At 37.9% G+C, this 27,216-nt stretch overlaps 1 protein-coding gene across 2 annotated transcripts in view; it reads right to left on the bottom strand.

The window, feature by feature from the left end:
• PLA2G4A (phospholipase A2 group IVA) overlaps positions 1–27,216 on the bottom strand; it is a 166,091-nt gene that overhangs the window by 61,670 nt on the left and 77,205 nt on the right. For both annotated transcript variants that reach the window (XM_049868059.1, XM_049868060.1), the window contains exons 6-7: positions 22,518–22,555; positions 17,978–18,119 (exon numbers count right to left, since the gene is read on the bottom strand). In XM_049868059.1, the coding sequence (XP_049724016.1) occupies positions 17,978–18,119; positions 22,518–22,555 (180 nt within the window). The remainder of the gene's footprint in view (positions 1–17,977; positions 18,120–22,517; positions 22,556–27,216) is intronic.

Here is a 27,216-nt window from a genome sequence, read left to right as displayed (position 1 = left end):
AGGCTAAAAATATTTTCACAATAACTGTAAGACATTCTCTGCCTTTTTTCTCTAATTCACTCATAAGTCCAAATGGAATTTTCCAGAGAAGAATGAGCTGTAATATTGCAACTGATTGAATGCAGAAGGAGATATAAGCCAGACAAAAAAGATACTTGCAGAAATATAGAACAATGCTGCTCTTCTCACTACTTGAGGGAGGGTAGGAAATGTAGTTATTTTCACAAAATATGTTATTTATGTAAAAATATAATGGATTTATTACTATTATTTAAAATAAATATTTATTTTTTTCATTTTTAATCTTTAATATGGTAAATATTGATAGATATAACCCACATAAACAAAGTATTTTTGAAGTTTTCAAAGTTTTGTGTGTGTGTGTTTTGTTTTGTGTTTGTTTGTTTTGAGAATGTAAAGTGGTTCTGAGGCCAAAAATTTTATAACCACTGCCCAAGAATATCAGGGCCATGGTGAGTATAATCCAAAATCCCCTAAGAAAATTGTCAGCCTGTAGATGGCAAGGTAGTGGGGAGAGACAAGGAAGACAGCAGGCCAAAAGGGGGGGGAGCCGGTGGGAACGTTCACTGGAGAGACAGAGGCTGATACGGAAGTATAGCCAGCTTTCTCGGGTGAGAGGAAGTATTTTATTTGACATTGTTTTCCACTAACAACAATTAATCAAGGAAGAAATTTTAGATGAAGCAAAAGATAGAGCATGAAGCAATCCAAAGCTTTGTAAGAGATGAAATGAACAAACTCATGTGAGGGAAGGTAGAACCTCATTTGAGTGGAGATATTGTGATTGGAGTGTCAAAGACTTAAGTGATATCAAAATAATAGTTAAGTAATAAAATAACAGTTGTATTGTTTTCAGGTTTTATTTTCTGCCTCAGTGAAAATGTCTAATTTGCGAAATAAACACACAATTCTCAATATGCATAGATGATATCAAGTACTTTTGATAGCTCTAACATATGGCGGGGGCCCTGGTGATGCAGTGGTTAAAGAGCTCAGCTGTTAACCAGAAGGTTGGCAGTCCACCAGCTGTTCCTTGGAAGTCCTATGGGGAAGTTCTACTCTGTCCTATAGGGTCACTATGAGTCCAAATTGACTCGATGAGAAAGGTTTTTGTTTGTTTGTTTTAATCATATCTCTAATAATTTTTCTTCTGAGACATCAGCAGGGGAACAATGCTCCCTCCTCTCTTGTACCCCTAAAGCTAAGTGTATGAGAAGTGAGATAGAATCAAGATACTTTTACAAGTGGAATCTTTAACACTTGGTGACTGATTTGATGTTAGCAGTAAAAAGCGTAAGGAGTATGGTCAGATTGTTAGGGTTTCTGGCTTCGGTCATTAGAAGATGATGCTGCCGTGGACCAGGAAAAGATCACATGGCAGGGAGCCAAGCTGAACACCACACTTGACCTCAGAAATGCTGAATACACAGCATGGATACACTGTGCTCCAAGTAACCTAACCCACTTAGCAATGTGATGCACATATATTCATGGAAGCATTGTTTAGAACTAGAAGGACCAAAAAGATCCTATAACACTCATATATAGAAAAGGGAGTCTTCTCAGGGGTAAGCCAGTAAATGGAAGGACATCTGGGACTGAATTTCTAATCCAGGACTATTTTCTCTAGCACTGAGAGACCTCAAATCGAAAGACACTAGGCATCAAACTGGATGAAAACTGAAGACCTCAGACTTGAAAGCATGGTCGCTTACATTCAGTGTAACAGCACAATTTCAATTGCTTTGAACCTGCATCTATTTATATGAAAATGATGTTCTCAAACGCAGATTTAAAATATGTGAATAAAGTAAAATCTGTAAATGCTTAGAAGCTGTCTGGAGGGACCAAAATAAGCTAGGAAACCACAGTGGGTACTAAAGTGGGTGAATGGAATACAATACAGCATTAAGTGCAACGGTAGTAGCCAGGAAGACAGATAAAAATTTAGGAAGTTAGAACAAGGATGAGGGATTTGAGTTAAGCCTCGAATATGTGTTGAGTTTATAGGCAGTGCAGTAATAATAATAATAATATTAAACGTTTATCATTGCTACATGCCAAACGGTGGACCTAAGGTCAGGCCGTAAACCGGAAAAGGTATGTGATTTTGGAGCCAGCAAATCAGTCTTACTATTGTTGTGGGAAGTAGACTAAGGAGTTTGGAAAAATAAGATTATGAACAGCTTTGAGGAAAAAAAAATGTCAGAGTTGATACTGTAGGAAGAGGAAAGTTGTTTATATTTAAAAATATTTGGGCCTGTTGGTTAGGTTACTTATAAAATTATATTATTAAAAATAACATTAAGCTCAGTCTGGGGTCATAAAGTTTTGTGAGCAGTCGTCTAAGATACTCCAGTGGTCTCACCCCACCTGGAGCAAGGGAGAAAGAAGAAAACCAAAGACACAAGGGAAAGATTAGTCCAAAGGACTAATAGACCACAACTACCACAGCCTCCACTGGACTGATTCTAGTACAACTAGATGGCGCCTGGCTACCACCACTGACTGCTCTGACAGGGATCACAATAGAGGGTCCCAGACAGAACTGGAGAAAATGTAAAACAAAATTCCAACTCACAGAAAAAGACCATACTTACTGGTCTGAAAAAGAGTGGAGAAACCCTGAGAGTATGCCCGCCCCCCGACCCTATACCCTTACAGTTCAGTAATGAAGTCTTCCTGAGGTTCACCCTTCAGCCAAAGATTAGACAGGCCCTTAAAACAAAATGAGACTAAATAGGCACACTATCCCACGGGCAAGGACGAGAAGGCAGGAGGGGCAGGAAAGTCAGTAATGAGGAACACAAGGTTGAGAAGCGGAGACTGTTGACATGTCGTGGGGTTGGCAACCAATGTCACAAAACAATATATGTATTAATTGTCTAATAAGAAACTTGTTTGTTCTGTAAACCTTCATCTAAAGTACAGTAAAATTTTTCTTAAATAAATAAAATGCAAATTCTCTGGAAGAGGCAACACAATAAGGTTTAGCATTCAGCAGATATAAAGGAAGAAGAGGAATTGTAAAATAATAATATTAATAAAATTAAGCCTAATATTGGTAAAAAATATATATATATTGGTAGTTTGGAATAATTAAAAATAATTCCTAGTAACAGATTACACTGTTCATCTTAACACTCAAAACACAGACTGGGCTGTTCAGAAGAGATTTAACAAGAGACACTGGATTACTGAACATAAGACCACCTTGAATTCTGGGTAAACAATTGTCCACATATCCTTCTTCATGAGCCAATAGCCCAACACATAATTATAAATGCTTAATTTGTGTTCTTAGGAATTTTCTGGAAACAACCACCTATTAAACTGGAATTCATGTGTTATATGACCCATCGTTCTCATTATTGCTTTAAAGTAATTCTTAACAAGGGTTTTTTAGGTAAGACTGTTAGCTACCCAGATTGCAGCTAAAAGAAAATGTCAGATATTTGTACATAAAAACAGAATAATAAAGTAATTGAATAAGTGTGCAGATAATAATTACCTTCATTTATTAAGCATGGATTAGTCTTTTCATGCATTATTTAGTTTTCTAAACTCTATAAAATATCTATTACTATGCCAATTTTATAGATAAAGCATAGAAGAATAGTTGTTCTAAATATTTTCAAAAATGAGATAATTTGTCCCTTGTCACAGAGCTAGGAAGCGGTGGCTGCGGATTCAAAGCGAGTCTGTCAGACTCCAGAGCTGTTTCTCTGTCTCTGAAAACAAATATCCTCTGTTCTGCCCACAGCCAATTTTGTGGCTTGAAGCAAAGAAAGTCCTCTTTGGGTTTGGTATACTCATACGGAAAAATATTGGGTAGAACTAAACGGACTTGAAACTTTTTGCTATAATGATTCTAGATTCCATAACTCATACGAAGCATGAATGAAAAAACTATAAAATTATAAATGTTTATTAATGATAAAAAAGAAAGGAAGAGACTAATAATAGATGGATCAGAGGGCATTTTAAGGCAATGAGCCTATTGTGCATGATACTGTAACAGTGGACGCATGACATGATGTATTTGTCAAAACCCATAGGAATGTACAACACAAAAAGTAGACCCTAATGTAAAATATGGACTTCAGTTAATGATCTATCAATATTGGTTCATCAACTGTAACCAATGTACCACACAATATTAATAACAGCAGAAACTGTGTGCCGAGGGGACAAGGGGTGTGTGGGAATTCCCGGTACTTTCTACACAATCTTTCTGTAAACCTAAAACTACTCTAAAAATTAATGTGTCTTGTTTTTGTTTTTGTTTTTTTTAAAAGAAGTTTAGAGTTATCAAGAACCTACTGTGCACATGGCATTCTCATGGGCACTTTCACATAAATTATTTCATTTAATCTTCCCAGCCCTCCAAAGGAAGTGTTATTATTTCCATTTGTCAAATGAGGAGTTGGATTCACAGAATATCTTGTCCACCAAGTATAGACAGCTAATGAGCAGTAGGACCAGGACTGAGCTGAGGTTCGACTGCCCCCAAAACTCATGCTCCTTCCACTTTGCCAATGCGAAGAAAGGAAGGAACAACCTTTACTGAGAAAGCTATTAAAATGCTCAGCCAAATTATATTCGCATTCATGTATCACTTCAAATGATATCAGCACAATATTACACAATAAATGAAGACTAAATTTAGATGTTCAATAATCTCGGTCATTCTGAAATAATTTTCAAAGAAATAATTAGGGAGTGATAAGATACAGCTGTTAGTCCTGGCTCTAAATCTAAAACAAACGAAAAGAATGTTGACAGATTTTAGGTCATAAATAGACCTAAAAGCACTAGTATTGCATATAAAATTGTATTAATAATATTTCTCATACTTCTCTCAGATGATTACAGGAAATGAATGCTCATTTACCAAAAACCCTGTGTTTTTGATTAAATTGTCTTGATACATGGATATACAGACATTATTAATTTCCTCCCGTGACAAAGATAATTCTGCAATGCTCATGGGTTTTTTTTTTCCCCACAAATTTTAAGATCTGACAACTGTATAGAGATACTTGTCTCCTTGGTACCGTTTCATGTTTTAAAGGGGCAAAATAAAATTCTGTAGCAAGCTTCTGTTTAAGCTATCAAGTCTTAAAGATGATGCACAAAAAGTATCAAAAATACAAAGAACACTTTTTTTTTTACCTTAGAGGTGATTCTCAATGATATTATACAAAAATTCATTTTACAATAAAGTATTTGATAATTCATTAACCTAGAATATTTTATTCAATCACTTTTTAATATACCTAGTTAAGGTGATTAAACATTTTATATTTCTAAGAAAGCTGGGAATTGTGAGTCAAAACAGCTTAAGAAGAATTAGAATTTCCTACACTGCCTGTTCATTATGATCATAGATCCCGCTGCCATCAAGTCGATTCCAACTCATAGTAACCCTATAGGAGAGAGTAGAACTGCCCCAAAGGGTTTCCGAAGAGCAGCTGGTGGATTTGAACTTCTGACCTTTTCGTTAGCAGCTGAGCTCTTAACCACTGAGCCACCAGGGCTCCAGTATGAGAGGTAGGTAACCATAATCATTTGAATTATTATGTGGTTGTTTTTGTAATTATTGCTTAAAAAAAGATTAGGCAAAAAAAAAAAAAAAAAGAATGATGATGTCTGTACCTCCATCTCCACATTATGGAAGTTATCCCCATGTGCTCTTTCTAGTTGGCCCTCAAGTCATGCATATGTTCTTGCCAGTTTGGAGAAAAAATTGTGACAAAATGTTAAAGAGCAACCCTTTCTACTTCCATGTTTGCTGCAAGTCAGTTTTCTAAAGTGCCACCTCCCTCCCCAACCCACGCAAAAGCAGAAACTTAGACCACCTGAACGTGCCTGCAAAGAGGTGTCTGAGATCTAATTTTTCAACCCTTACTCAGCAACTTCCTGCCAATCTCTAAAAGGGCTGGAAATTAGAATTGGGTTGGAAATTAGAGTCAACCCTTAGCATAAAAAAAAAAAAAAAAACTGTAAGAAAACTAAAAAAAAATAGTTTGTATTTTTCAAAGATTAAATGGTTAATCACTATTACATGATTATCCCAATATTAAAACTGTGCTTTAAATGGCTTGTTTGTGTATCCCTTCTTTTTCTTTTTTTTTTTTGGAGTGAAAGACAGAAGCAAAAATGGCAATTATCGAGCTTAATAATTTCCCGGTGTATTTTCACAGTATCACCAATTCTAGGAGCAGATACGGCGGCTTGAACTGTGGAAACGGTTAAGTCCTACAGTGAGTTTTGCCTCCCACACCCGCTGTCCAACACCAGCCCTACCCAGATGCTGTTTAGCATTCAGCTCAGGGACTTAGGGAGCACCTCTGCATACAAAGTCAGGGGATTCATTGACTTGGTTTGCATAAGCAAGTGTAGAAAAAGTAGCATATATTCATTTCATTTCTACCTAATTATAATTTTTGCCAGGATATTTATAATTTCACATACAAAATTTAAAAAATAAGTTTAAATGGAATTAGACTATATCATTGTTATTAAATTGTGTTTTTCATTTGACCCTTGGCCCTTTAAACCGAGTCATTTGCTTCAGGCGATGCCAATTTGATTTTTAAAAATAAACCAACAATACCTGAAATAAATCTAGCACCTATCCTCATAGTCCTCCTTCTTCATTGCTCCTGACATGTTTGTACCTGCCCTCCTTTCCCTGATTCTGTTTCTCAAACAGCTCCCTATACCTAAGTAGTCACCTGCCTTTTGGGCCCCTCACAAGGGATAACCCTCGAGGCCACTTGGACATCTCTCTAACTCAGGTTCTAGCTCTGCTTTATTCCTTGGGTGTTCACATCCTACCTGACTACCTAACTACCTGACATGAAAAGAATCCAGCTCTACCTCTTGAGTCCTTGAAAGGACTTGGAAGCCCACATCTTATCAGTTCTTTTCCTGTGGTCCACTACAGAATCCTACGGTGTCTGCCCTTCAATGTTTATAATCTAACAGGGAAACAAGAACTAATGATACAAAGTGGCATTGTCAAAATCAAGGTGGAAAAGAGAGGGAGAATATTCTAGATGAAGGAAACAGCATAAACAACGAAATAATCATTATTATTGACAAACTCAAAGTTAAGTTCTATTGTCTCCTTCAGAAGTTGTTTTTCCCTCCTGCTCTTCTTTCACTGGATGGTCTCTTTTTTCTGAAGTCTTTCACTTAACTCATGACAGACTTAAATACAGAAAAGCACCCAGAGAATAAATTATTGAAGGCCCAATTTACTCTTCTATTTTCATCCAAAACCATCTGTTTGCTTATACTTAAATTCTATCCTTATAGTCTACCCTGAAAGGAAGCATTTTCTCTTTCATTCCCTGACGAAGGTTGGAGTAAAATGTCATTTCCCCACTACTCAAATAACGTATTTTAGTCCCACAATCAGCTTTGCTCTGTTGTGGTCAGATACTAGGGGTCATAGAGACCGACCGTAGAGTAGCATCTCATGTAGAGAAGCATCTCACTTCATAAAAGACCCTGAAATTGGAAAATGGCATGTGACCAAAAGCCATTTTAAAACCCATTGCTCTTGAGCTGATTCCAACTCATAGCAAAACTTTAGGACGGAGTAGAACTGCCCCATAGGGTTTTTAAGGCTGTAGTCTTTACAGAAGCAGACTGCCACATCTTTCTTCCACAAAACGACTGGTGGGTTTGAACCACCAACCTTTTGATTAACAGCTGAGAGCTTAACCATTGTGCCACCAGGGCTCTTTAAAGACATTTTAGAACAGGAAAATGTAAAGGCATGTCCTCTGAACAATTAAAGTATGCTAAAAATCCCCATACACAAAACTTCATATATTTTGCACAGAGGAAATATGTCAGCCCTTATTCATGGAAAAATTACACAATTAGAGATACTATTCTAACAACGAGCTTGGTTTTAAGTTTTGAATTCCAGAACAAGTTTGGAAAAAAAAAAAAGTGGTTTGAAGGAATTATTTCAAGGGGACACATGGAGTGTGGGGAAATGGCAGTTGATTGCAATAATTTAAGAAGCGGACATAAGAAAACTCAAATTAGTTCCATCTGAGGCAAGAAATTGTATATTCTAGAAAGACTTCCATCCACATGATTAAAATCGATAAATTTAAAAATACTTTGTGCTTAGGAGAATAAAACACTTGGGTTATTAGAATCCTTACCTTCTTGACTAATTTACTCTCCCAGCAGGAAAACCAAAGTTTTATTAAGTGTGACAATTATTTCTCTGGGGTGTTATGTCCCAAAACAGCAGCACCAAGGAGTATACTAAACCAAAAACACCATTGTTGTTGAGTCAACTCCAACTCAGAGTGACCCCACGTATGTCAGAGTAGAACCGTGCTCCGTGGGGCTTTCAGTGGCTAATTTTTCAGAAGTAGACCCCCAGCCTTTCTTCTGAGGCACCTCTAAAAAAAAAAAAACCTGCTGCCATCAAGTCGATTCCAACTCATAGCAAACCTATAGGACATATAGGACAGAGTAGAACTGCCCCCATAGTTTCCAATGAGCACCTGGTGGATTTGAACTGCCAACCTTTTGGTTAGTAGCCGTAGCACTTAACCACTATGCCACGAGGGTTTCCAAGGCACCTCTCTGGGTAGACTTAAACCTCCAGCCTTTCGATTAGCATGCAAACGCGTTAACCATGTGCTCCACGTAGGGACTAAAAGGAGTATACTACCCAGTGCCCCGAAATCAGCCATCGAAAACCCGACGGAGCACAGCTCTACTCTGACACACACGGGCTCACCGTGAGTCAGATGACTCAGAAGCAACTGGTTCGCTTGTTTATTTGTTGGTTTGGTTGTTTCGGGTTTATTATTTCACTGTGTAACTACTATACGCCCTGTACACGGCACCGAATTCTCTGCTAGCATTAGTACTCACCCCCTCACCCCAGTAAGAAACATTACCTTCATTTTGCAAGCAAAGCACAGAGGTTAAGCAATGTACCCAGATTCCTACAACCCAAATTCATTCAACATTTTAATTCAACATTTAGGCCCTAATCTCACAGCGGTCTGTTTGTTGGGGAACTGTCTGAGAGCAAGAGAAGCACAGTCTCTGCATTCAGACTTGAGTGGAACCGCTCGCCTTCTTTTCACAGCCGCTACACAGCCCACTCTTCCACACCTCAGGGAGGCCAATTGACCACTACTGAATAGAAAGTAAAGATCTTAGCAGGGAGCAAGGGAAGTGCGGGCAGAACAGCCCCTTGGCCTGGGATTAAAATCAACTGAAAAAATGTTATTTTTTCATGGGAATGGGTGGTGGTGAATACACTGCTTTTGCCAAGAAAAAGAAATCCAGACTAAAACTAAAGCAACAAAAAAAGTCTTAATTCTAGAAATGACTTCCAAACATATGAGTTTAATATTTTTAAAGGATATCCTAGAGAGAAGGCAAAATTACCTCATTTCCCATCTGCTGACTAAAAGTCAATATACCGTCATTTGAGGGAATACTAACTCAAATTCTATTTCCCAGGAAACCTGCTAATACTCCTTTTCAGAGGGGGAGTGTCTCAGAACTCTATAACTTATAGCAGAAAATCATTTTTTTGTTCATTTTTTTCTTATTGTGATAAATACATATGTAATAAAACTTGTGACATTCTCACAATCTTTACATGCACAGACCAGTGACGTTAATTATGTCCATCACGTCATTCAACCCCTCCCCTTTCCCAAAGTATATCGTCATCCTTAACAGAAGCTCAGTGTACCCTAAGCTTTGAGTCCTCCATTCCCTCTCCTTCCCATCTACCCCAGTTGCCTTTTGAAAAGAAGAATCTAAGAACAGAGACCAACTGGACACCTGCATCCATATGTCTCGTCTTACATTTCTAATTCAGCAGTCCAAAATGGGCGTCTTCTCCTCATTGAAACCTTCTCCTCAACCTAGGGTCCTCCCTAATGACCTGATACTGGCAATCTTCTTTTTCTATACCCAATCCCTCTCTTTAGTTAATGCATCCCATGAATGTACTGCAAAACAACTGCCTCTACCTGTACACTCGCTCATCCCTCTTTTGCTGCTTGTAGATACATTTGTCTCTGTCATCACATGGTGTCTATCACCCCCCTCCCCCCTCTCAGGTGACTCTGTGCCAATGTCTGTCCTTCTCAAATATAAAACACTACTCAGAATGGATTAGGATTAGGACCAACCCTACTCTGGTGTGACTTTGTTAACTTAACTGGTAACCTTAAGCAAAGAAAAATCTTATTTCTCCAAACAAGGTCACATTCACTGGTGTGGAGTTAGGACATTGACATATTTTGGGGGAGAACACAACTTAATTTATAATACTCTGCCTTCTGTTCCCCTCCCCAAATTCATGTCTTTCCCAAGAGTTTTGAGAGTGGAACTATGAATTCCATCTCATCTCTCCTAGCCTCTAGTCGATGCCAGCAATCCTTGGTGTCCCCCCGTGTGTGACTTTTTCTCCCTGTCTGGTGGTTTTTACAAAGCACCACTCAGAAGAGATTAGGACCCACTTTGCTGTGGTATGGCCTCATTAACATAACTGATAAGATCTTCAAAGAGAGTCCCTATTTCCCCACACAAGGTCATGTTCACAGAGGGATTAGGCCTTCGACATATCTTTTTGGGGGACACAATTCAATCCATAACAGTTTGGAAAGCCCTTCCCTGAACTCTTAAAATATTCACTGAGGATCTACCATGTGCTAGAAGCTATGCTAGGTGCTAGGGATATAGAGATGAATAAGACAGATATTGCCTTATTCTCTTGAAACTTACATTCTAAAGAAGAAAACAGACATTAAATGAACAATTACACAAGTATTTTTTAAATACAATTGTGGTGAATGCTGAGAAGGTAAAGTGCATATATGTGCCATAAGAGGATATAACTGAGAGACCTAACTTAGACTGGGTGGGAGGGGGGAGGCTTGGTGAGGGAGAGAGTCTCAGAAGAAGTTACCTATGAGCTGAGTAAGAATGGGAGGGGATGGGGTCTTAAAAGCTTGTGGGCAGCCATCTAAGGTACTCCACTGGTCTCACCCCATCTGCGTCAAGGGAGAAACAAGACAACCAAACACACAAGGGAAAGATTAGTCCAAAGCTTCCACGAGACTAAGTCCAGCACAACTAGATGATACCTAGCTACCACTACTGACTGCTTTGTCAGGCATCGCCATAGAGAGTCCCGGAAAGAGCTGGAGAAAAATGTAGAACAAAATTCTAACTCACAAAAAAAGACCAGACTTGCTGGTCTGACAGAGACTGGAGAAACCCTGAGAGTACAGCCCCTGAACACGCTTTTAACTCAGCACTGAAGTCACTCCAGACATTCACCCTTCAGCCAAAGATTAGACAGACCCATAAAACAAAACAAGGCTAAATGGGCACACCAGCCCAGAGGCAAGGACGAAAGGCAGGAGGGGAGAGGAAAGCTGGTAATGGGGAACTGAAGGTTGAGAAGGGGAGAGTGTTGACATGTCATGGGATTGGCAACCACTATCACAAAACAATATGCATATTAATTGTTTAATGAGAAACTAATTTGCTCTGTAGACCTGCATCTAAAGTCCAATAAAAAATAGATAGATAGATTAGATAGATAGACAGACAGACAGACAGACAGACAGACAGACAGACAGACAGACAGACAGACAGACAGACAGACAGACAGACAGACAGACAGATAGATAGATAGATAGATAGATAGATAGATAGATAGATAGATAGATAGATAGATAGATAGATAGATAGATAGATAGATAGAGATAAAAAAAGAATGGGAGGAGATTAGTTAGTTGAAAAGGGCCTGAGATGGGAAGAGGAGAAGTATGGGTGAGGAGTGCATAGTGCAATGAGAAAAAACAAGGTATGGGAAGCACTCCTGTTGGAAAAGAATTCTGCACAGACATCTTGCACAAGGGAGTGTAGTGAATTTGGGATGAACTGGCAAAATGGAGATGAAAATATGTGGGGTGAGGAAAAACTTTCAGCCTGGGATTGATAATCAGATTTTTTTTTTTAAAGATCACTCTTTAAAAGATCATTCAGTGTAAGGGGGAAATGGGAAGAAGGAGAGCAGGCACAAGTAGAGACACAGAGATGTGACTGGAGGTTAGGAAGCTTTTATAATATAGCTGGTGTGCGTGGATGGTGGTGTGTTTAAACTAGAGTGGTAGCAAGTCACATAGATTAACATGGGTGTATCCCAGAGCACTTTGCTTCATTTTTTTTATTGTTTTGTTTTAGGAGATGTAATCTCTTTATTACAGAGTAGATTTGGGAAGGGGTAAAGTGAGGGAGATGTTACAGAAGACTGTCGAGTGTCTCATAATATCATTCAATAAGGTAGGTATATAGGGTTGCTACGAGTCGGAATCGACCAGATGGCAGTGGGTTTGGTTTTTGGTTAAGATAGGTATTAATGAAGGTAAAGCAATTTTGAAGGGGAAGATTTAATGTTCAGACTTAGACAAGCTGAGTTTGAAATATCACAAGGTATATAGGTGAAGATATCGAGTAGGTATATAGGTATTCACGTCTGAAGCTTAGAAGGGAGGTTCTAAGTTGTTAATATAAATGTGAAAGTTCTTAGCATACAGGTGATGAAGGGCACCATGGGGGAGACAGAAATCACTTAAGAACAAATAGAATGAGGAAAGAAGACCGCCTGGTACTGAGTCTTGAGGAATTCTTATATTTAAAGAGGAGGAAGATCTGTTAAAGGAAACCAAAGAGGCATGATAAAACTAGGAGAAGGGAGTAAGCAAGTCAAGGGTTGGAAACATTTCTGTAAGTAGGGAAATTTTTGTCATTTGTGACTGCTAGGTCAAGTCAGGTAAGGCCAGAACAGTGACTTTTGTGTTTATTAGTGTGTACTGGTAACCAGGGGAGTAGCTGCAGTAGAACAATGAGGGCTGAAGTCTGAGGAAAGTGAGGAAATGGAATGAGTTTGTGTAGAAAACCGTAGAGATGTTTGTTAAAACAAAGGCACAGATAAAGTAGAAGGTAGAAAGGAATGTAGACTTTAGGGAGTTTTTTTTTTTTTTTTTTTAACAGGGGAGTTTAGAGCATGCTTAGATATTTATAGGAAGTATACCATAGAGAGGTAGAAGTTTACAGTATACATGGGGAATAAGATGGGTGGGTTGAACAATTGCTATTTTGCGGTTTTTAATAGAGGTTTAGTGTCCCTGGTGGCACAGTGGTCAAGCACTTGGCTGTTAACCGGAAGATCAGCAGCTCGAACCCATCAGCCACTCCACAAGGAGAAAGATGTGGCAGTCTGCTTCTGTAAAGATTTACAGCATTGGAAACCCCATGGGGCAGTTTTATTCTGTCCTATAGGGTCTCTCTGTGAGTTGTAATCGACTCGATGGCAATAGGTCTGGTCTTATTCTTTTGGTTTTGGAGTCCCTGGGTGGTACAAACAGTTAACACACTCAGCTGCTAACTGATAGATTGGAGGTTCAAGTCCACCCAAAGACACCTCAGAAGGAAGGCCTGATGATCCACTTCTGAAAAGTCAGTCATCGAAAACCCTATGGAGCACAGTTCTACTCTGACACACACAGGGTTGTCATTAATTGGAACAGACTCAACAGTAACTGGTAATGATAATGGCTTGGGATCCATAGCTGATAGGGATGTACGTCTGAGAAAAAAGAAGGGGGTGGGGGGATACTTCCTTGACTGAAATAGGAAAGAAGTTGCAAAGGATCTTTATAGGTTATGGAATAGGTCCTTGTGATGGCAAGAAAAGAACAATTTCTCATCAGATGACTTAATTTCTCTACAACTAGGAGGTAACTCCATCAGTTGTGTAAGGAGCAGAGGATGGGTCAGCATTTGAGGTAACCAAACCAAACCTAGTGCCGTCAAGTCGATTCTGATTCATGGCGACCCTATAGGACAGAGTAGACTAGAACTGCCCCGTAGAGTTTCCAAGGAGTGCCTGGTGGATTTGAACTGCTGACCCTTTGATTAGCAGCCGTAGCACTTAACCACTATGCCACCAGGGTTACCAGCATTTGAGGTAGAAGGAAATAACCATTGCCAAGAACCAAAAAGCAAGTAAACAGGGAAACACTGAGTTGTCCAGATGAAGCTGATGATCATGAATTCACAGAGGTATCAGTTTCCTCCTCTATCTTCTAGCAAATTCATTTCTCAAGGCCTAAATCAGCTATCCGTCTTCAACTCTATGAAGTCTTTCCCGTCATCTCTACCTCAGAAATAGAATGGGTCACCTTCAAAGCTCCTACATCCCTCTACCCACACCTCTTTTTTAAAGAACTTAACACATCATTGGCTTTATCTGCATAAATGTCTTTCTCTCCAACTAGGCTTTAAACTCACCAAGGAGTGTAACTATGGCTGTTAACTAGAGTGTTAACCATCCCAGCTTTATTCATCTCCAGCACTTAGCACATTATCTCAATAAGTGACATTTGACAGCTGAGCCAGTTTAAAAAAAAACACTGAATTTTTTTTTTTCTCCAAAAGAATCACAATACCAAATAAGCAGTGGGAAGAAAAAGAGGAAGATTGTAGAATTACTGCTAAAAGTTTTACTATCTATAAAAAAAAAAAAAAAATGAATCACTTCCCAGGAACCTAGAAACTTCTGAATAATATGTAGAAAAGGAATTGCCTTTAAAGACCAATTAACCTGAGAAAATAATCAACCACAGATTCTACAAGGGATCTGTCACAGTGACCAGCAACATGCAGGATTGAAGGGAGTCTCTTTTTCAAACAGAAACTCAAATGGAGGTTTCGCTTCTCTCCTTAGCTTCCTTTTAGCCAAAATTCCCCTAAGCTTCTTATCTGAGAGCTTGTTCCCACAACATCAAGAGCCACTCTAATATCAGCAGACTGGCATTTCAGCCTGTGCTCACACAAAAAACACACTGGGAAATATGCAATTATATGTGGGTTGGGGAGTGCCTATCTGGCTCCCCGTGAGGAGTAAATACTTTGGACAAGCCAGTAGGCCATGGTCTTCTCCATTCCTCTTCCCGTTGGCATCTTTAGGCCTCAGAACAAACCACCACCCCCACTGAGGCCTGATGTTTGTATGCAAGATTAAGAAGATAAAATTCTGGGCTAAACATCACCTCCCCCTCAGGAAGTCAGGGCGGCATGGTGTGGTAGGATGTTTGTTAGCAGGGTTAAAAGATACAATTAGTCACTTAGGCTGGGGATATAAATATCTGGGAAAGGAAGTTTTCTTTGTCTCCTCAGCCATGGTACCAGTGGGGCACACATAGCATTAAACTTACAGCCCACCTAAGCGGACCTACCTGGCCAGGAAGAGATTGGCAAAGGGTAGGCTCCCATGATGCCAGGTAGAAGGCTTGCATGGAAGAGTTCTTTATATCCACCAGGACAGTTTCTGGAAGCCAGGGGGGATTGGAATATCCTGTGATTATCCCATTTAAGTCCCTCATCCATGACATAAAGTTGGGTGAGCATGGAAGAGTCATCAACTCTGCCCAGACATCTTTTGAGCCAGGGGCACTGTTTGTTGTATACCATCTGCTTCTTATTACAAGTAATAAAAGCTATGTTCCATCTGCTAACATGTGTTCAGGAGCTGACTGGAAGGACGTGATGTTTATGGAGCAATCCATATTAAGTTATTGGTGCCCTTTTTCTAATGGCATCCTGGCTATCTAGAAATCAGCTACAACTGGAAGTGCATCACAGATTTCTCATGTCACGCCTCAGATCTGGTGCAGCGGAGCAGGGTCTGGTGATGTCTCTCAGGCCCCTACTCAGAATCTATGTCTCATTTCCAGTTGTATTTTGCCCTTAACTAGCAATAAACTCAAATCCCTGAAGTGAGTGTTCATGTATGGGTGTGTGTACATATATAGTTACTTGTGTATTTAATTAAATTATTAGTTTCCTGACAATAAATCATGTTCATTTAAAATAGTCAATGAACAGAACAGTTCAAAGAAATAAGTAAAAAACTACCTAATATGCCACTAACAAGAAACTGTCATATCATTTCATGAGCATCATTGCAGCCATTCATCTTTGTAGATTTCAGAATAGAAAAATCGATCAATAGATCAATAGATGGATGGATGAAAGAACAAATGGATGGATAGATAGTAAAAAACTGCATTATACAAGAAACCAAAACTTAAACCTATTGTCTTTGAGTCCATTTCGACTCATAGAGACCCTATAGGACAGAGTAGAACTGCCCCATAGTATTCCCAAGGCTGTAATCTTTACAGAAGCAGGCTGCCGTATCTTTCTCCAGCGGAGCAGCCAGTGGGTTTGAATCACTGACCTTTGGGTTAGCCTCTGAGCGATTAACCACTGTGCCACTAAGCCTCCTCACATTATAAAATAAATACTGGAATTCAAAATAAATACTGGAAGTATCATGGAAGAATTGTTCTTTCAATATTTGTTCACAAAAATATTTTAATTGAAAGATCTCTACCTAAATAGGATTACGAAAAACTTTAAAATGCAGCGGTCATTTTTGGATGATATCTTTTAACTCCCTGCTATGAAATATGAAGAATTGGAGCCCTGATGGTGCAATGGTAAAGACCTTGGCTGCTAACCAAAAAGTTGGCAGTTTGAATCCACTATTGCTCCTTGGAAACCTTACTGGGCAATTCTACTCTGTCCTACAGGGTTGCTAAGAGTCGGAATTCACTCGACGGCAATGGATTTGGTTTTATTCACATTTGCTTATTTTTGTTAATTGTATTATCATTACCAAAATTTATAACATTTTCTTCTTATTCTGCAATGATAGTTCTCATAGTTATTTTGCTTTATTCTTTATTAAAATTCAATGATCCTCTTATATATGAGACTAAATTTTTCTTATTAATGAAATGTATGTTTTATTTGTGCACAAGTATGCTTCTTTAAAGGAGCCTGGGTGGTGCAAGTGGTTTGCAATCGGCTGCTAACCTAAAGGTTGGCAGTTTGAATACACCCAGCATATCTGTGGAAGAATGGCCTGGTAAACTCCTTCCAACAGGATTACAGCCAAGAAAATCCTTTGAAGCAGTTCTAGTTTGTAAAGCATGGGGTCACCATGAGTTGGGGGTTGGCTTGACAGCAGCTAACAACAAAAACGACAACATGCTTCTTTAAAAAATGACATCTGATAAATATTACAAAATATGGGCAGCATTTAGGATGACCTGTGCAAAGATTTTCCATTTATAAACCATCTGTTGATGTTGTTACGTGTCATCGAGTTTGTTCCGACTCATAGAGACCCTGTGTACAACAGAACAAAACACTGCCTGGTCCTGCACTTCCTCATCATCATCATTGCTATACTTGAGTCCATCATTGCAGCCACTGTGTCAGTCCATCGTATTGAGGGTCTTCCTCTTTTTCACTGACCCACTGCTTTACCAAGCATAATGTCCTTTTCCAGAGACTGGTCCCTCCTGATAACATGTCCAATGTAAGCCAGACAAAGTCTTTCCATCCCGCTTCTAAGGAGTATTCTGACTGTACTTCTTCCAAAACAGGTTTATTCATTCTTCTGGCAGTCCATATATTCAATATTCTTTGTCAACACCATAATTCAAGGGCATCAATTCTTCTTCGGTTCATCCTTATGCATGCATACGAGGTGATTTGAAAATACCGTGGCTTGGGTCAGGCACACCTTGGACCTCAAAATGACATTTTTGCTTTTTAACACTTTAAAGAGGTTTTTTGCAGCAAATTTGCCCAATGCAACACGCTGTTTGATTTCTTGACTGCTGCTTCCACAGGCACTGATTGTGGATCCAAGTAAAACGTATAAACCACTTACCTCACCTTCAAAGACTGAAGAAATAATGCTCGATCTCAATATCACCGTATCTGGGTGACATTTTTAGAGACAAAATTATTGTTAAATTTTAATAACAAGTAATAAAGAAAAAGTACAACTCACATCACGGGTAGAATACAAGCCTTCACTATTCTCTGGACCCAAGAGTTTCTTCATGTTCTCCTTTATTTTTTCTTTTCTTTGTTGTCTGAAAGTTTTCTCCTGATCACAGAGAGCCATGCTAAATCGAAGGTCTGGGGCTGAGCTGTTGAATAAAACAAGTCATGAGCCAATGCCAGTAGCCTTGTTTTACTTCAATCATCAATCTAGCTCCCTCAAGTCCCCAGAAGCTACACTAATATATGCTTTCTGCTCCAATCAAGCCATTTCCTAGGAAGAGACCTAAAACAGGAGTATAGAATTATGATTATCTTACAGCAGAATGTTCCACAGCATGTTTTCAGAAAACAGGGTGTATGAGATGTTTTAGAAAAAAAAACAAGCAATAAGATGTATATTGTATTAAAGGCTTTGAGGAGTGCTTCATTAAAGAAGCTTGTTTCTATTTGTTTGGTACAGCATTTCCTAAGTTTACTTCTCCGAGAAATCCCACCCTTCCCTCTACCATCCCTGCCTCACCAACACAACACATACCAACATCCTAAGGAGCCTATATTCTGAGGAAGTTTCTTGCAGAAATATTGCCTTAATAAATTGTCTTGTTTAATGGATTCCCTCTGATAAAGAAAGGAGCTTCTAATGGTAGGACTTCAGACAATCACAAATGAAATTAAGACTGAAGACTTCGGAATCCTTAAATCATATATTCTTATTTTCTGATAATGGCAGCAGTAATTTCTCAAATACCTCCAACCAAGCCGGAAACCACACTAGGCCCTATATATGCATCATTACAAAAGCTATGAAAAGTAAGCATTATACATTACTATACAATATATTTTATTATATATTACAGTTCCATTTTACACTTTAGAAAGCTGAGGCTCTGAAAGGTTAGGTTACTAGTCCAGGATACCACAGCAAGAAAGTGATGTACTTTCTACCATGAACCAATACCTCACACAAAAAAGACAGGTCCTAACGCCGAACTCTAAATGCCAGTACTGGATTTAAAAACAGTAAAAAAAAAAAAAAAAAAAAAGAGCCAGCATCTACACTGTGATTAAATCTAAAATGTAGATACCAAAAATATCACGAATACAATATTGTCTCTTTGCCATTCATAAAACTAAGTTCTTCCCTTGAGACTGAATTAAATGTAAATCTCATTCCTGTTAGTTAAGTGTATTTCTTTCCTGTAAAATATTAAAGGAGAGAAGATACTGCAAAGCCTCTGGGCTATGTTCTCTATAGTGATACGTGATCATTACAAATAATACCTTAATTACTACTTCCCAAAAGACAAGTATAGATAGATTACGAAAGAATAAATTTGATTTATAATGAAAAATATTTTTAAATTTAGTTGCAAATTTAAACAACAATAATGTATTATTAGAACCAAAACCAAAACCGTTGCTGTGGAGTCAATTCCGACTCATAGCAACCCCACAGGACAGTGCAGAACTGCCCCATAAAGTTTCCAAGAAGTGCCTGGTGGATTCGAACTGCCGACCTTTTGGTTAGCAGCCGTAGCACTTACCCAATACGCCAGCAGGGTTTCCATGCATTAGTAAATTAACTAATTATTTCTAAATATACATTTTTTCAGTAACTACTTTCCAGTGCTGGAAAAGGTAAAAACTCATTGCCATTGAGTCAATTCTGACTCATAGTGACCCTATAGGTAAGAGTAGAACTGCCCCATAGGGCTTCCAAGGAGCAGCTGCTGAATTCCAACAGCCAACCTTTTGGTTAGCAGCTGAGCTCTTAACTACTATACCACCAGGGCTCAGAAAAAGGTAAGAGAACTCTATTACCCAAAAAAAACCCTATTATTCTCATACATTCATTTTGTGAGTAAAATTTTGCAAAATACTTTAAAAAGCAATTTGGCAACAAGCACCAAAATTAATTAAAATGTGCATTTGACCTCTGGATATCTACTTTAAGGGAAATAACCGTAAATTTTGAAAGAATCCTTTAACCTATTTATTCAAAAATAAGGAAACGATTAAATTATAGCATATCGAAGCATTGCGTTATACAATTATTAAATACGATCTTTTTTATGAAGAGTATGTCACAAGGGGGGAAAACAGTAGGATAGTGAATTATCATTTTTTAAGTCAAGTCTTGGGCTAAACTCTTTTTCTATCATTTATTGTAAAATATTAGGTTGGGATAAAAATCTCATCTACACAGTTGTCTCTGTGAATTCCCCTTACTGTATTTCCTTTTCTGTCCCACAAAAGTAATCATTACCCTAAATTTTGTCTTTATCATTCCAATGTATTTCTTTATAATTTTATAATATATATTTTAAGTGCTACAGCTGCTAACCAAGAGGCCGGCAGTTCAAATCCACCAGGCGCTCCTTGGAAACTCTATGGGGCAGTTCTACTCCGTCCTGGAGGGTCGCTATGAGTCGGAATCGACTCAGTGGCAGTGGGTGGGTTTTTTCAATATATATTTTTGTCCCTAAATAATAGGATCATTTTACAGATTTATTTTTAATAAATGATATCTCACTGTATGCATTCTTCTGCAAAGTTTTTTTTTTATTTCATTGAACATTTTGGTTTTGAGATTCATCTATTTCATAAGTAGATTTAATTCAATCAATGTTACTATTGTAGAGTATTCGCACTCTACAAATACCTCACAATTTATTTATCTGTGAACATTGAGGCTGCTTCCACTTTTTTTTTTTTTACTATTTCAAACAATACTATTACCAGCTTGTTGCGTATATGTAAGAAAATTTCCTGTAGTATACACTCTTTAGAAAGAACATATCATTTAATTATCACAATAACCGTACTTATGTTATGTCGTTGTTAGGTGCCACCGACTCAGCTCCGACCCAGAGCAAACCTACGGACGACAGAAGGAAGCGCTGAGTCCTGCGCCCTCCTCACAACTGCGGCTGTGTGTGAGCCTGCTGTTGCGGCCACGGCGTAACTATGCTCATAAGGTACTGTTGTTGTTGTTGTTTTTTCTATACATGAGTAAAAAAATGACTAGGAATCTTTTAACTGTTGACATAAGTAGGAAGTAGTAGATTTAAACCCAGAACTCATGTTTTTTGTAATATACCATGCTGATCCTTATCTTATATTAAGCATAAAAAGCATGATTTAAAAATATATATGTATATGTAAAGCCCAATGAACATAAATGTTCAGAAGATATCAGTAAAAAAAAAAAAAAAAATCTGGAAGAAAATTCAAAAAATGTTAATAATTCTATATACTTGGTAATTATGGTTTGTCTATTTCTTTTTTACATATATCTTTAATTTTATAATGAATTTTTCTCAACTTTATATTATATTTAACAAAAGATATTATATGGAAAATTTAAAAAATTTTTAAAGAAGACATTCCCACTTTAGAGTTAAGGTATAAATTAACAGACAAAAATAGAATTTGATTAAAGTTCACTATAAATAATATAGTAAACTGCTTCCTGACATGTGTACAATATGTCACCGAGATTTTCTAGGCTTTCTAATAATATTGCTATTGTTAAAGCTTATTGTTTTGCATAATATGGTCCTAATTAACCTCAATGAAGACCACTTCTCATTACGACAAACAGCATTACTTGCATTGTCAGTCAAATAACAAAATTCATTTCTAATCTCAAGCCAAAATATACCAATTTAAAGCAAGAATCAACTTAATGCAAAATAATGCAACAAAATAGCTTCCACTCTCGTGTGATATTTGCTGAGATATATTGAGAGTGATAATTTATGCCAATAATTTACGAAGTCAAACCAACGTCAAAATAAGGGAAAGAAATGTCTAAACCCAATGTGTCTATTTATCACGCATTTGTGGAATCACAAGATATGAGACTTAAACTAATTTGCATGACATTTGTGTAAAATGCATATTAGTAACTTTAGTAAAACCAGCTTCAACAGGGAAGTTCAAAGAGACAGAGAAAGATTGAGAGGGGTGTGCTCTACTAATCAGCTAATTGCCAAGGTAGGCCTTGCACCCCTAAGATTCACTATTCATAACAAATGAACATCCAACATCCAGTTTTAGAGGCCACTTTTTTTTTTTGAAAGGGCAAAACACTCCCTGGAACTTTACCATTTGTAGTCCTGCTGACCACTGTGAACAAAATCAATTTCAATTTTCAATTTTTCCCCTTTATAAAAAAGTATTACTGTGGTTTTCTGTTCATGTTCATGTTCATGTTTTTGAAAATCTACCCAAACCTACAATACAATATAGACATAAATAACTACATTCATTTCAGTAATAGATATAGCCCTTATGCTATTACTAAACCACCCAACTACTTGAACATTAAGCATAGAATATTAGATTTTTTTTATTTTGTTGCTATTAAGAGATAAAGAAAATCAAAGTAAATGAATGCACTTTTATATATTCAAAGCTGTGTGAATTATTTCATATACAAAATGTATATACATACTCATTAGCAATATACTCATTAGCAATCAAAATAAATCCGTGGATCAATTCCAATACTTTCCATTCAACTAAATAAATGTACTTACCAAACTTCAAGAGACATTTCCAGAATCATTTCAGTGACCTAAAAAAAGATATATTAGTTAGATTAGGTCATAAAAAGGATATACGTTTTATATAATGCATGCTAAGTCAAGCCTAACAACAATTGTGAGGGTGGTACAGGACCAGGCAGTGTTTCACTTTGTTATACATCGAGTCACTATGAGCTGGAACCGACTCGATGGCACCTAACAACTAAAAACAACAAGTCAAACATAAGGAGCCCTGGTGGCACAGTGGTTAAGTGCTCGGCTGCTAACCAAAAGTTTGGCGCTTTGAACTCACCAGCCACCCCTCAGGAGAAAGATGTAGCAGTCTGCTTCCATAAAGATTTACAGCCTTAGAAATTCTATGCGGCAGTTCTACTCTGTCTTACAGGGTTCCTGTGAGTTGGAATTGACTTGATGGCAGTTGGGTTTTTTTGGCAGGGAAGTCAAACATGGTCTATATGTTCTAGAAATACATGAGCTCTGCCATTAAAATGAGATTAAGCTTAATGTTTTTTATTCCAGAAAACAGAGCCATCACAAGTGAATAGAAATTTAAAAAAGAATACTACTCAGTATGGAATTTTCTAACAAATGGAAGAATTCAAGGATAAAATGTCTTTCTTACTCCATGACAAAAAATCTTCAAAAAATCTGGTTTCCAAAGAATACCTAATGGAGCAGGAGAACGGAGGGATACAGATCTTGAATTCTCGTAAAAAGACCAGGCTTAATGGTCTGACTGAGGCTGGAGGGACCCTGACAGTCACGGTCTCCAGGCCCTTTGTTAGCCCAAGATTGAAACCATTCCCGAAACCAACTCTCCAGACAGGGATTGGACTGGACTATAAGACAGACAATGATAGTGGTGAGGAGTGAGCTTCTTGGCTCAAGTAGACACATGAGACTATGTGGGCAGCTCCTGTCTGGAGGGGAGATGAGAAGGCAGAGGCAGGCAGGAGTTGGTTGAATGGACACGGAGAATACAGGGTGGAGAGGAGGAATGTGCTGGCTCATTAGGGGGAGAGCAGGTAGGAGTACATAGCAAGGTGTGTACAACTTTTTGGTGACAGACTGACTTGATTTGTAAACTTCCACCTAAAGCACAATAAATAAATTATCTGGCTTCCCACCTGGCATCCCTAACTGATTTATGTATTAAAATATCTAATTACTGAATATATTCAATGCCTACCTGTCATGATAATAAATAAAAGGAAAATCAACCATACTGTTTATAGTCATATTTGTCTTCTCCATAATAATATCCCTTCTATATCATCCATCAACAATTTTTGACTAAAACACTCATGATCCTAGCAAACTGATAAGATTCTTTAAATAAAGGCACAGAGGAAAGAGGAGAAGACATGGGATTGTCTGCGATTTCAAGGATTACATAACGCGTTGCCATGATTCTTGTCACACGGACTGATATCCTCACTTCTATATCTGGCCCTAGTGGGCCACCCACAGTCAGGAGTAAATTTAAAACCCTCTCACTTGATGCATTATGTTCAGACATGCTATGAACCCTGACATTCACAATCTCTCCACACCTTTTACCTGGAACATGTCATTCAGGTAAGATAACCGCAAAAATAGGTGCTTCCTGTGAGGCATGAAATAATTACTATAAACTCCTTCCCACGCACTGCGTAAAGCGTCTCTGCATTACCTGCTTCCACTTTGCTTGTATTACAAGGCAAGTAGAAGGAAGAATGGCCAAATTTCCCCAGCTCTCCCCAACCCTGTAATACTTAACTGAGAACCAGAACACGTTAGAAGAACTCCACCTCTTGCAGGAATTATAAATGTAAGAGGCAGGCTGTACCCATTGCACATTCTTGTGGAAAACAACCACCTCTTCTTTGAAATGCTCAGAGGAAAACAATTTGAGGTGCTTACGATGGGAGCTGTTCAGTGGGGAAAAAAGTGGAGGAGAGAAGCTATTACAAAAGCCTTCAGATTTAAAGATAACTTAAAAGCATCTAACTTACTCACTCTCCTATAAACTTTCCAGACTTGTTTTGAAATAAGCTAGAGCAAAAGCCTAGTGCCTGGCATTAGGAGGGACTTTAAAATCATTATTACAAAAAGATGCACATAGCCACATTAAATTAAACTTGAGAAGTGATCCTAGTAGTAAAGAACTCTTAAAATATGCTGGGCTTTTATTAATATATTCCAATTTTCACAGCCTTCAACTTTCAATATATAGGGTCGCAATGAGTTGGAATAGACTCGACGGCAACGGGTTTGGGTTTTTTTTTTCCTCCCTTTCAATAAACATTTCTTTGAATTCTAATCCCTCTTGATTCGATTTATTCTTTTTCTTTTTCTCTGTAGCACTTAACCACTACACCACCGGGGTTTCCTTTTTCTCCATAGAGCAAACTAATTGCCATCTTTGAGTCAATGATCTTTTACATATTTTAAGAGAAGTACATAATGCTTCCTGATTTATCTGTTTACATCATCTATGTGAGATAACAAATAAAATGCTATGTTAAAAAGCAAGTGTCATTTTTACTCAGAATGTTTCCATACACGACAACTCCATCCTATGATGCAGGAACAGGGCAATGAAGGCTCAGGCAATGAAGCCCTGAAGTGCACAGGGGAGATGACCCCCCTGCCAACACAAGTTATGTCACAGTTAAATAAATTTTGCTCATTTAAAGTTGAGTGAGATGCTGCTGAAATATTTTAAAAAGGAAAAAAAATAGATGATTCCTTGTAAAACAAAAAATAGTATCTACCACTGGAATTTTTCTAATCCATCACCTAAGAAGTCACCTGCATTGTGCCCCCCCCAAAAAAACCCTAGCATCTTAAAAGATTTGAAAGATAAAATTTGCCCTATAACAATGTTCCACTCTATCAAACATCGTTTCCCTTTCTGCATTTGCTCATAACTTCGTTTTTTCCAAGTTTCCATTTTCCTTATGAGGACGTCAGTGGAAATTCTGGTGAACTGGTTAATCATTAGCTTTCACACAATGAAAGAGTTCCTAGAGCACTACTACCAAATCTCTCCACCATCTCTTTTTCTCCCAGTGGGAATCACTCAGACTTTCCAACTCCTCTCTTCTAAACCTCATCTACTTTCATTACACCTGTCTGGGCACTTCCCAGGTTTTCAGCATTTCCCATAAGTGCCTTTATTTATTTATTCATCCAGAAATAATTCACGTTCCTAATGGCTGCCAGGCTGGGTATACGGTGGTGAATAAATTGAATGTGTTCTACTCCGTGATGGTACTTAAAGCCAAATGAAGAATCCCAAGGACACAAGAGCATTCTAAAATGCCCTATAATTTAAAAGTTATAGATTGCAGAATGACCCCCCCCCCAAAAAAAAGAAAAGACTCCCTTAAATTTCCATTGTTAGCATCGGAAATAAAATGAATTCACTATTCAAGCCAGGAATTGCTTGACCCGAGTTTGAACTTTGCCCTGCATCAGTTATGAGGCAGTCATGTCCTTGCCAATGAGTTCCTGCTTTTCTCCCAAAATTATATAGTTGTCTTGTTTTCCCTCCAAACCTCATTTTGTCTCATTAACTCACCCAAATTGTAGTCTTTGTCTTCTCACATGAATACATATATTCCCACTTCAATCATCCTGATTATAACTTAACATACTCAACTCACCATAGAAACAGCAATTCTTTTTTAAACTTTGCCACTACCTCTTCTATAGAACTACCCACCTCATTCAAGTATGAATTATGAATAAGCAGCAATCAAAGAAAGCAATCAGCCAAAATTAGACAGATAACACAGGAACCATGGTATGTGACTATTTTTAAACAATAACATCAACTTCTATAAAAAGATGGTAAATTAAAACCCTTGTGCAATATAAACTTAGCGATTACCTCCTTCAAAGTAATCACCAACATAAACTAATCTCATCCAGAAAAATCAAGAAAAAGCATAATCTTTCTCTGCCTTACTTCAAAACCTAAGCATTTCCATGGTTCTCTTAAAGTGGGCTATTTTTTTTACTCAAAACACACTGAATTCTGAAGACACTATATCATTACACTTTAAAATGGCCACCAATTCCACTCGTAGGTCTTTATCCAAAAGACTTGGATGTCAAGACTCAAACAGATACTTGCACACCAATGTTCACTGCAGCATTCACAATAGCCAAAAGGTGAAAACACCGCAAGCATCCACGAACAGCTAAATAAATAAACAGAAGCTGGAATACTATTCATCCATAAAGAGAAATAAAGTTCTCATACATGCTACAATGTGGAAGAACTTTGAAAACATTATGCTGAGTGAAACAAGTCAGACACACAGGGCAAATATTGTATGATACCACTTACATAAAATATCTAAGATATAGAAAGAATAGGCAAATTCATAGAGAAAAGATGTTTATTAGTTGTTACCAGGGGTGGGTGAGAAGTTCCTGGCTGGTGCAAACAGTTAATGTGCTTGGCTGCTAACCCAAAAGTAACTTGGAAGGAAGGCCTGACAACTGAATTCTGAAAAGTCAGTCATTAAAAACTCCATGGAGCGCAGTTCTACTCAGAGTAGAGTTTTACTCATGCCCCATGTGTTTTTGTTTTTAAATAGGGGCAGTTGGGGAGCAGAAATGAGGAGGTACTGCTTAAAGGGTGCTGAGTTCATGCTAAAGGTGATGAAAAAATTAGAAACTAATAGTGGTGAGGGTT

The sequence above is a fragment of the Elephas maximus genome, chromosome 24 (genome assembly GCF_024166365.1).
Source record: "Elephas maximus indicus isolate mEleMax1 chromosome 24, mEleMax1 primary haplotype, whole genome shotgun sequence".
Classification (NCBI taxonomy): Eukaryota; Metazoa; Chordata; class Mammalia; order Proboscidea; family Elephantidae; genus Elephas; species Elephas maximus.
Note: the sequence above shows the minus strand (reverse complement) of the source record. Positions and strands in the feature narration are given on the sequence as shown.